The sequence below is a fragment of the Neocloeon triangulifer genome, unplaced genomic scaffold (genome assembly GCF_031216515.1).
Source record: "Neocloeon triangulifer isolate White Clay Creek 2 clone unplaced genomic scaffold, ASM3121651v1 ptg000017l, whole genome shotgun sequence".
Classification (NCBI taxonomy): Eukaryota; Metazoa; Arthropoda; class Insecta; order Ephemeroptera; family Baetidae; genus Neocloeon; species Neocloeon triangulifer.
This window is the reverse complement of record NW_026775559.1, coordinates 5,352,018-5,363,702: the sequence shown is the minus strand read 5'-3', so window position 1 is coordinate 5,363,702 and position 11,685 is coordinate 5,352,018. Positions and strand designations below refer to the sequence as shown.

General features: G+C 37.9%; 2 protein-coding genes across 12 annotated transcripts in view; both read left to right on the top strand.

Moving 5' to 3' along the window:
- Window positions 1-65: 65 nt before the first annotated feature.
- LOC132203555 (uncharacterized) lies at window positions 66-2,652 on the top strand. The gene is made up of 3 exons (XM_059631411.1): window positions 66-398; window positions 1,206-1,560; window positions 1,811-2,652. Exons 1-3 carry the CDS (start codon window positions 255-257, stop codon window positions 2,071-2,073), a joined length of 762 nt encoding a protein of 253 aa, XP_059487394.1. The 5' UTR covers window positions 66-254; the 3' UTR covers window positions 2,074-2,652.
- An 8,462-nt stretch (window positions 2,653-11,114) lies between these two features.
- Window positions 11,115-11,685, top strand: part of LOC132202927 (ras-specific guanine nucleotide-releasing factor 2-like) — a 76,469-nt gene continuing 75,898 nt past the window's right edge. For all 11 annotated transcript variants that reach the window (XM_059630267.1, XM_059630264.1, XM_059630265.1 and 8 more), the window contains exon 1: window positions 11,115-11,369. In XM_059630267.1, coding sequence (XP_059486250.1) covers window positions 11,211-11,369 — 159 coding nt within the window. In that variant the 5' untranslated portion in view covers window positions 11,115-11,210. The remainder of the gene's footprint in view (window positions 11,370-11,685) is intronic.

Sequence of the window (11,685 nt, the reverse complement as noted above, 5' to 3'; positions counted from 1 at the left end):
TTCAGCCGCTCTGAAACACTAGCCGCAGTTAAGTTATTGTGTGCATGTCCAAACAGGGAGAAGGATCACGTCACCAAACAATTTGTTATCACGCTCGCAGAGATAAGTCGCCGTCTTCCCACTTGCAGTCATCCTCGGGCCGCAAGTTGTGCAACTATATATAAAACAAATTCCTTTGTTTCTTCCTCCTTTGACGCAGGAGTGTGTCTTTCTATGCTGGAAATGCGTGGGTGAGTGAGCGATTTGGCGGCGCCATGGGCCAGAAGCAGTCGAATAAGCGGATCAGCGTCCTGGACGTCAGCGACCCTCAGCAAGTCCAGCACACCGCCCAACTCAAGTTGGACCCTAATCAAGGAATCGTCCTCCAAGTGCCTGAACTGGATGCCTATTTAAGGAAGGTACGCATGTTGATCAAATAAATTCATTTTTTTTTAATTCCTATTAAATTGTTGGGTACATTTACATTTTGAACTTATTCTCATAATTATTTCATATTTTGCGTCCCACGTATTAAAGACGGGTATTTAACCTTTAGTCTAAAAATATTTGTTATATACAGAGACAAAATTTCCAAACGTGAAACAAATATTATTTTATCGTCAATCGAGAAAAGGAACCTCGCGCGGCGCTGAGCAAATAACGTTGCCTGTTGAATGGGCGATGCGGAATGCGTGCCGAGATATTTTTGTTTGACTGGCAGCAAGTTAATTATGATGATGCTGCTAGGCAAACAAAATATAAACGTTGCTTAGGTCTGTTTGCCCGCAAACAGACAAGATGATCCAAATTACACTCCTATGAGCAGGCGGTCGAGCGTGCTCCTTGAGCGTTTTTGCGACAAAATCTTATCTCTAGAATGAATCAAGTATCAAGAAAGTTGCGTTTTGTCCGCCCGTTAATATTTATTGAATCACGAATTTAACCTTGGGTGTTATCAAAGCAACGTAAATAATTATTCTATGTATGTTATACCGATCAATGCAGGCTAATTATCTGTAGCGTCAGTTGTCATGTGCGCGCGACATGCCTGTGACAAGTCCATTAATTTTCCATAATGATAGTGGTTAGTGGTTATAAGCATTATAGCGTTGTTTCATTAAGCAAATTAATTCAACATCAAACATGATTTAAATCATCGTTGCAAAAAACATTATTAAAAAAAAATCATAAAAAAATTAGTAGAAAATTGTTGTTTAAAATTTTAGGAAGGTATCCCATTCAGCGACAGATCAACGTGGGACGTTCTCCGCTTTGTGTATTACGCTGGCGGCCTGCGCCTGGTGAGGGACACCCTTGCGCTGATCCGAGCGCGCCGGACCCCCGAGCCTGCCCCTGATTATGACCTGACTACCTCAGAAGCCACCTCCAGCTCAACAACAACCGACAGCACGCCTTCCTCAAGAAGAAGGCATAACTGGAGCAGTCAAGAGGAGCAGGAGCAGCAGGTTGTTGAACGGGTCTCGCTGAGACAGCAGGCGATCAGGAGCAGCGTCATCAGGAGAGCAAAAGAAACACCTTCATCACCGGAACAACAAAGACATGTGAACCACAATGACGCTAGTAAGAAATCATTCAGCGTCAAGCACAATCTGATTTAGAATCTCGAAGGAATAATAAAACACAGCCTATTTTGTTACAGAAGATAATGATATTTTAATTTGAAAAATATAATTCAGAAACCTCGACGAGTTCCCTTTTGAAAATTTCACTCTCTGCCGCTTTTAACTTTCTTCTTTTACTTTGAATAAAAAATCTGCAGGCTAATAAGTTTACTTTCAATTATAATTGTTCATTATTTCTTGATTTTTAGTGTCAGAGGGTGGTGACGACTGGCGTAGTGCGCGCTCCTCTGTGCAAGAAATTACTATTCAATGGGTGTCCCCAGACGACCAGCCCACAGAATTCGTTCGACCGGCTTCGAAAGTCTGGAAACGGCCTATGTCCCCCGAGGTGCACGCTGACCTTGTCAGAGCATTGAAGGCGCGAGAAAGCCACGAATTACGTGAATTTGAAGAAGTTGAGACAAGAAGAACTCACACAATTTTAATCACTGACCCTGACATGAATGGTTAATAATAATAACAAGCATTTCAAGTTTAGATGGCATTTTAAAAGAATATAAACAATTAAATTTTCTTTCTTCACGTGTTTTTACAAAAGATAAAAATTAATATCCATTTTATACACCGTTCATTGCAACTAAAATCTTTAACAAAAAAAATCAATGTTTATGTGATGAAAGTCTATAAAGATTTTTTTATAGAATTTAGAGTTGATTAAATTTTGACGCATAATTTAATTGTAAGTTGTTTATTTAACTCATGATGTATGGCACTACTTCTGCAAGCAATACTTTGACTCCAACAAACATTCTTTCAATTATTCAACTTTTACCCATTCCCATTCCTCTTATTCAAATCTGCCACTTTAGAAAATAAGGAAAATACATCGCACAAAAACGTCGATAAAACGCAGAAACTGTTTATATTTTCTTGTATGCTTTGAGCAAAATCATAATGTAGAAAAAAACAATATTTTCAGCGCTAGGTCTAGAAGGCAATATAATTTAAAATGGTTAAATTTTATTTTTAGAATCACAAAGAAATTTGCTTGGTTGAGAATAATATTTTTTAAGAAATAAAAAACGAAAAATTTAAATTTTTTATGCCCACGTGTTGAGTTTGATCTGATGATTACACCTAAGCATTTTTAATACTTACTGGGTTTAGATGAAGTGAAATGCTTCACATTCCATACAAAATTAATTTTCTTGCGAGAAATCTTCATAATATTTATTCTGATAACCCAGACGGCCACTTTGATAATTAAATGGCTAGGTGTACGCGGGTGCCTCTCCCGCGTACACTACACATTTTCAGCAAAGTGCACAAAGCGCTTTTCGCTTAAAATAGCATCGATCGGCCGATAATGGAGATGAGAGAAAAGCAAAAGCAAGCTGGGCAGGCAACCCACACTATGCGCACACCGATAGCAGACCGTCTCCCTCTTTGCGGAGAGAAGCGATCGGCATTTGTAATTATCAGCGTTTTGGCATCAAGTTTCCCTAATTTTATTGATCGCAGTAGGCCGCCGCGTGTGCAGCTGGACAAATTTGCGATTTCACCGCGTTCAGTTAATTAGCCTTCCCTCTATTCATCCTATATGCAGGTGCAGATTTTTCTCAATTCTTGCTTAGTAAACTTTCAACATTAGATATATATTCCTCAAACAAGAATTCAGAGTCTGGTATCAAATATGAATTCTGAATTCACCATGCGTTTTTATTTGGAAAGAGCCAGATTTTCTTTGAATTTTTTTTTCGAAATAACACTGGGAAATCCAAATTTCCTTTTTAAAATTTTTTACTTTGCTTCTAAAATTCTGCTTCTTCCAAAAGACAAAAGATAACGTTAAATTGGAGCCTATCTAGAGATCTGGCCTTTTTTTACAATAATGCTGCTGCTAATTTCAAGGAAAAGCAAATTTGCTCTGTTAATTAATCTTTCGGCAGAGAAAACACAGACGGTTTTTTTCAACACGCGGATCTCCAGAGGAGATGGAGAAGCTTCTCGCAGTAGACTTGCGCAAACACGGTGGAATAAAAATCAAAAGCATATCGAGCACGAGCCATCAGAATTTTAATAAGATAAAAGTTTCTGCAAACGCAATTTCCTGGCGGAAAAGACAGATATGCGCAATACAAGCGTTTTTCTCTGCTGCAATATAAAACTTAAGAAGCTTTCGGTAGAACACCGATTTAAAAATAAAACACGTTGCAGCAACCCTGGAACGCCAGAAAGCAATTTTATTTTTTATTTTATCTGCTAAACTTTTTAATAGGCAAAAGCGGAGAGCCAATTTTTCTCGTTCCACGCGCATATATATTTCAGGATTCGCAGAACTGCACGATGGCTCTTGACAGGTCCGAAAGGCCCTTTGATGATTGCCAAAAGATAAATAGGCCGGCAGCATCAAAGGTGAATATTATTGAGCGTGCGCGGGTTTCGAGTTTTGAAGAAAGTCGAGAGCAGCTAATTCCAGCCGTGCGGCTCATATTTTACCAATGCCGAGGCTGAAAAGGGCGCATCAAAGGCACCGTGTTGCTGACGTCACCGCTAGAACTCCTTTTGCAGCAGGTGAAAGGAGCAGAATCTACTAACAGATGGACAATCTCATTTTACAGATGTACTGCAATTTTCAGAAGCGCTCCAGGCTGTTATTTTATTTTTTATTTAAAAATGTTATTTTTAAGCACAACGTAGGAAATAATTGACTACAGGTAAATGTTTTTGTTTTTCAAGATGATTTATTTTAAGCATTCGTGGAAGAATAAATCTGACTTTGTGCCTCAATTCTAAGAATCATCTTCATTTTTTGACAGACGCTTCAGCTGAAAATAATAAATGGATTTTAATATTGGTTCCTATAAGAAGCTACGCGCTTCACAATGAAAAAAAATTATATCGATTATAATTAAAAAAAAAAAAATACCCACAAGATTATAATTTAATTACAACAAATGAAAAGCTCTAAACCCTTTTATGCTGATGTATAAGTGGATTCTAGATTAAATGAAAACTGACCATTCCATCTTGAGAATTTCAAAGAAGTCTCGCTGCCTCAAAGAGAAAAGCCAAAAAAGCTGCCGCCAATCCGATTATCCAGAGCAAAAAGGCCCCGGCAAGGTGGCTCATGGTGACCCGAATTTTAAGTTCGTGGATCTGTGTGCTCTTTGGTGAGGGCAAAACGTCTCTTCTCCACTTTACCACCAGTCCGGCCATATTCATCTGACCAATGACCTTGTTAATCTCGCTCACCAACGGGTCCCCTTTGCGGGTTATAAATCCCACATGTAGGAAACTCTCTATATCTCTCTGGATCAAAACGTGTTGATGCAATTTGGGCGACTTGCGGCGCATGTATTGCATAACGAGCTGGGGACCGAGGAGAGCAGCCTTACCTTTCGCTACTTTCTCCAGGTCGGCCAGCATATTCGGCCGAGTAGTCATGTGAGTCCGAAGATCAAGCATTGGTTTCATTGGGTCATCGTCGTCGACAAGAAAGTGTTCATGGTAACACAGCCTGTAGAGTTGCAGGTTTGTCGCAGTTATCAACTAAAATTTAAAAAAAAACAATTTTTTTATTGTTTAGTAAGTACAATAGGTTGAATAGGTTTTTAATTAGACTGATGGTATTTGAGCGATACATTATAATGATTGTTATATTAAAAATTAAAAAAAATCGGCTAGGTAAATTTAAAATTTGAAATTATTTATTAATAAAAAGTTGTTTAAAAAAAAGAAAAGAAGGAAAATAAATTAAGTAAATATCTGAAGTAAATTTTTAATAAATGGACAAACAATTTTGGTTTTCAAATTTGAAAGCAATTGCCCTTGAATAAGTAAAGTCAACTAGAATTTGCGGTTTTCAACACCCATATCATGCAGTCGACTGCTCTTCACAGACTCGCAGATCGAATGTCGCGTTCAGTGAAGTTATGCAACAAGTGCGACCGGAAAGCGCAAACGGTTGCATAACCGACGCTTTCACAGGCGCTCGCAAAGGTCATCATCAGCAGCATAGCATTGATACTCTATTGACACAATCAACGCGACAGCGCGCTCAAAACGTTACATTAAAAGTGACGAGAACTCCTCAGCCTCCTTTAGCAAAATTGAAATTATTAATGCAGAGCAATTTCATTTCTATGGCATTTAAATTTTCATTAGGAGGGCTGAAATTAATTTATGAAATTTATATAACTTTTGGAAATTAAAAACTCAACTAGATATTTTGTAAAAATATCCTTTCTGGGTGAGAGTATCGTCTCACCTGTCTAGGTGATACAATCTGCGGCTCAAATACGGGCACTGTAAGGATGCTGGAGAGCTTGGACTGATACGAGGCGACGAGAATGAAGCATCCGACGCGGATTCCGATTACGGCCAGCCGAGGTGCCGTTTTCAAAGAGCCACTCGATGCGCCGAGCATTGTTGAAATGGCGTCGACGAAAGCGTGCGTGCTGGACAGACCAGCCAAAAAGCGGCCCACCAGCCAGATAGCGCAAACCGTGGCAAAAACAGAAATCCAGGCCCCAGCATGGAAGGGTAGCACCAGATTTAGCATTGACTTGATAGGTTTCGCGCGCGGTACTGCCCAGACCGAGTTTGACGCGATGAGGACATTACTCAAAGAGAACATAAAAGGGTTGACTCTGAAACATGGGTATATTTTACTACAAAAAATCATAAAATATTCTATTTTCATCAAAACAGGAGGCTACAAAAGGAAAACTACCCAATAATCTATGAACAAAAATATTTTAATATGAATGTATTTTTTTAATGTGGTTTTAATAGTTTCCTTTAAATCAGCCTGTGAGTATGTATTGTTTATCCTTTTACCATTAAATAGTTTTAAAATTTTCGTAAACATATTTGACTACAATTAATTAACAAATGACACAGTGTTGGATATTTATAAAAAAAAAACTTCACAGAACGAGTTAACCTATTTTGAATACAGGAATTTAAATTACCAACTAATTTTGTCTTACTCTGCAGTAAAAGGTATACAGATGAAGTCCAAACTTCCATTAATCAATTTCTCTATGGGGATTATTTTCTCCTCAGTGCAATCTTTTTCTTCTAGCAACTCAAGCGTAATATTAATGTGTAGTTTTTCTTCAACAGTTTTGTAAATGTTGCCAAAAAGTCCTCTTGCATCCTCCAGAGGCCGAATTTCTCCAATGCGGAAAGGAGGCCGAATGCTAAGCATGGGTGGCCAGTGAATTCCCGGTATGCGGACCTGTCTCCCAGGAGTTCGGTCGCACACCAGAGGCCTGCATTCAGTCTGATCCGTTAATTCCAAGAAGAGAAAACAACCGCTAAAGTTGGATTTGGCCAAAAGCTCTTTGGCAGAAGTCTCGTCTACAGGAAAAGTCTGCAGGACGACGAGTGCCTCGGCGAACCGTTGCGGCCTCAGCACCGAGAACAGCAGCCGCAGATGCTCAAGCGAAGTTCCCGCGACCACAAAGAGAACGGAGTTGCGTTCGGCAGGTGGAAAAAGAGGTGCTTTTCGCGACGGATCGAGGACGAGGATGGGTTTTGAAAAAGTCGGCACGACAATGTTGCTGCTGGTGGGTACGAAAATAGTCGTATGAGATGAACTGTCCTCGAAACCTCGCAGACAGAGTTGTAGGTACAAAGGAAGGACCCACGTCGCGTTAAAAATCAACATTTTTATATCTGAAATAAATATAATAAACATGTTGAAATTATTTTGTTAAAAAACTATTAAAATAAATAATTTAAAATCAACAAAGCTGTTAAATTTTTTGAGCAAATCAGTTATAAATAAATAAAATATTTAATTATTTTTTCCCATGTATTCTATTCTTCAAAGTAATCTAATATATTCCATCAATAAATAAACCAAGAATTGGGATTAGAACAAATTTAATAAACAGCGTTTTTGCTTCATATAAAAGAAGTAATGATAATGGTGCATAGTAATTTTTTTTAATATAAACCAAACCAAAAACCTTAAAAAGATCCGCGGTGTGCGACAGACTGGAAATGTGCATAGGCGACAACCAATGACAAGGCGTAAATTTGATCCGTTTGTAAAAAATTCAAAATAATACTAGTTTGTCGTAAATTATGTTACTTACGCACAATTAAAGTTCCTTCCTTAAGTGTGGATCTTTAAGGTCCACAATTAGAATGGGGTTGATTTATATCTTTTTTATTTCGAAGCAAATGAGATTAAATTATTTTAAAATAACAGAAGAGTCAAGAACAGTGTTTAATTACTGAAAGCATTTTAGTTAACAGTTTGAATTCATTCTAATCCTTTGAACTAAAAAGCAAAGAGGAAAAGAAACAGAGGTGCAGAAGTCAAAGGAGAGTGTTGCTAAAAAATTCCATTACGTTTCCACGTCTCATCTAAAACAGCACTATCTCGTTTCGCAGGCTGAAACCCGCGGCAACTTGACCTGGATCCGCAGCTCGGCTTCTTTGACTTGATGGTTAACAACAAGTTGTTTGCGTGCAAAGTCGGATAGAAAGCGTTTTTGTTTGCTTTTGGGGCAGCAACGATCCGCGCGGAGTACCTCTTTGTCGTTCAGAGCGCCGAATGCAAAAAAAGCAGAGAGAAGCTGCGGTCGGGTACTTATTGAATATTAACATTGAGAGCGATTTATTGATTCTCAACTTCTCAAGAGAGCTAAACAAAAACAGTTTTCCCGTGTTTGGTGCAAACTTTTGCGCCACAAAATGTCGCATTATAAAGCAAACTGCGTATAAGTTTGACGTTTTTTCCATCAGCTGTCAAACGTGACGGGGTGAAGCTCACCTGCAGCGGGATTACGCTCTGTCCACTACCAGCGTTTTCAATAAAATGCGAGTGGACAGCAGAATAAAAATGATGGCACAAACAACAAAACTCGGATATATAAAAGCACAGCCGCCAACAACAACAAACGGCAAAACGATTTATTGATATGCTGCGTGTGCAGCAAAGCAAAGCTTTTTCCTTCTCTGCTGTGAGCGATTATTATTTTCCGACCGACGGGGACTTTGTTGACGGCGCTCATTTTTCCGTTTCAATGAAAAAAAAAATAATAATATGAAACTTTATGCTTCATGTATCCTTTTTTAATGTTATAAAAAAAACGCATTCCTGCATTTAAAAGTAGATCTCTTTTTTCTTTTTACTTGTAAATACAGCAGAACTGGCGCTAACATTGTGCAGACGAAATAGAGAAAAATAAATAAAGCAGAAATGACAGGCATTACAAAAAAAAAAAAAAAAAAAAAAAAAAATGAAAATAACAAATTTAGTCTCGTAGAAGATATAAATTTTTAATTTTAATCGCATTCCTCGATTATATAAATATTAGCTACCGTAAAGGAAAGCCTACTATATATTGTTTATTTTAAAAATGAATTTTGGAAACTTTGCAATTAATTGATTAAATAATACTTTGAAATATTTTTTAATGAATGTAAATCTCTCAGCGGGCGGGAGAAAAATAAGATTTAAAAAATTTGATGTTTGGATAGTAGCTTCTGCCACCTGTTTGATGTTTTTTTAAATTTGTTTGTTGTAAACCATTGGTGTTTAAATTTTTTTGAACAAAAGAGACAAACAAAAGCTCATGATTCGATTCTAAGCCTTACACAATCAAACAAAGCCAAGGTATTTTAACGATTTTAGCAGCGTCAGGCCTCTTTTGTCATGAAGCCCTCCATCTTCGTCCGCTTCGCCGCCACAGCTCAAACAAGTCTCTGATTTTAATTGCCCGGCGTGTTTGTTCAGCTCCTTAATTCGCCTGACGTGCAACCACATTTCGCCGCGGCTCAAATTAGCCACGCTGTATAATGAGGCGACGATTAACGCTCTAATTGTCCTGCTCGGGTGCAAAATTAAATTGACTCGCGTAATGTTGTGTGAGATCGCACGCCGCGGTGGCAGCGGCTAATTGCGATGCAAAATCTCTGTCGCGTATGATAAGCAAATTCAATTTGTCGCTCGCATCAACACACTCTCAGGCACATTGGTGATCCTGTCACAACCCTACACTCTACCGTCCTACCAAATACACTTCATACAAAGAAATCCAGCGACTTTATTATTTAGAAGTTTGAATTTATTTCAATTATGAATATTTTTTGTTGCATTGATTTACATAGTGCTTTTTATTACACCAATCGATGAATTAAATTTATAGCAATTTAAAAATTTTATTTTTTAAATTATCATGTATAACAGCGCAAGCAGATTTTAATTTCACATTGAACGTTTTTTATTGTAAAGTCTTTAAAATTATTTTAAATAAATAAAGAAACCCATGCATGCAAATGTCTCACGGCCCCACCTATTCCGCATTACATGGAAAGCTGGGCTTAATAAAGAGGAGAAAGGAAATTTCTCAGACAGAAATCTACTTCAATGGAGGGGCCACTTAACATCCAACAGAATTTATTGAGCGTCTCAAGTGGCAGGGCCCCTTTGCTAATTGATTAAAATTTGGTATGCTCATTATTTTTGCAACAGGGAAGTTGGCAAAGCAATTATTTGCTTTTCTTTGACGTAGGATTCAATTAATAATAAATTTTGTAATATAATTAACATGCTGCAATATTAATTCATAAATAATTGTTTACAAATTTGTGACAGATTTTTAATTTTATTACTTTCATACAGTTTAAGGAATATTAAATTAAGGATTATTAAATAGTGTCCGAAATATTCCACTGGTTTAGTGCATTTTTTAAAAAGAAATTTATTGTAAAATTGTGTGGATTTTAGGTAAAAAGTTTAATAACAAATAATTTGGAAGGAAGAAATCTGTGAATGTGCGTTATTCTATTTGCTTACAAAATTTCCCCAAATCCTAAGCCAGAAATAATGACATTACTTTTTATCCGTCAGTCACTTATCCTTATTCAAAAATCTATCATTTTTACTTATAATTTAGAATGTAAGTTTTCAAATCGCATTATTATTTTGCTAAAAAAATTAAATATATCATTTAACCAAAAAAGTGAGTATTCTGTTAAATATAATAATAATTTAATAATTTTCAATCAGTACTTGTGCATCAGAAAATTATGTTGGAACACTGCTGTCATTGTGGCCTTGGAACAGTAAAAATATTATTTTTACTTCTACATAAAATCACCATATTTTTTTAAATTAACTATTTCATAGAATTCGGTACTTTTCTTTTGCCAGAAAATCATCTTTTTTCCGGATCATTATGCTAAAAAAGAAGATAAAAGCAAAAATTATTTCACGCAATAGACCCCATCTTAAAAAAGTGCTAATCAAAAAAAAAAAAAAAAAAAAATAGTTGAAATCCATTAGTGCCGAGAGAACAGCAGCTGCCGTCAGCCTAATATTCATAACAGCCGCAACGCAAAAAATATCGTGTCCGCAGCCCAAGAGCAGCCAGCATCCAGGCCGAGAGGGTGCCCTAGCAGGTAGCAAGGTGGGGTTGCAACCAACGGGCGGGCCAATGAGCAGCGAGGGCAGCGCTCAGGCGCGTTCGCGGCGTCGAGGCAGCTCGGCCGCGCTGAACTCGTTCATTCTCGCTCAGAGCAACGGCAGGAGCAGCGTCGACATCGGCAGCAGCAGCAGCGGCGGCGGCGGCGGAGGCCACGACGGGCAACTTTGGCGAGGCGCGACCTGTTGCCTCCTCAGACATGTTGAGCCCCAAGATGCAGCGCACCGTGCGCGTCAACGACAGCCAGCTGGTCATGCTGTCCGAACGCGCACACTACGACCACAACATGACCGGCTACCTGTACAAGAAAACGGCCGACAGCACCAAGTGGCAGCAGCGCTGGTTCGTCCTATACCAGGTAGGAAGATTTCAACGCAGGGGCTTACCTGTGACCTCGGTCATGTCACATCACTTTTGCTCAACATACAACTTTCCTCTGCATTAATTTTCTTTTCTAATTAATTAAATTTCCAAACCTCTAATTTTACCTTTTTTTATATAAAACTAAATTTTTGAAGTAAGTTATTTACATAATAAAAACGAAACATAATTAATTATGAATGCGAGGGTTGTTGTTGTTAACGTATTTTGTGGCTTTGGAGATCAATAGCCAGATTTATAAAAAGATGTCGAAATCTTAATTAAAACATTTAGGAAGATTGCTTTGCAAAGAT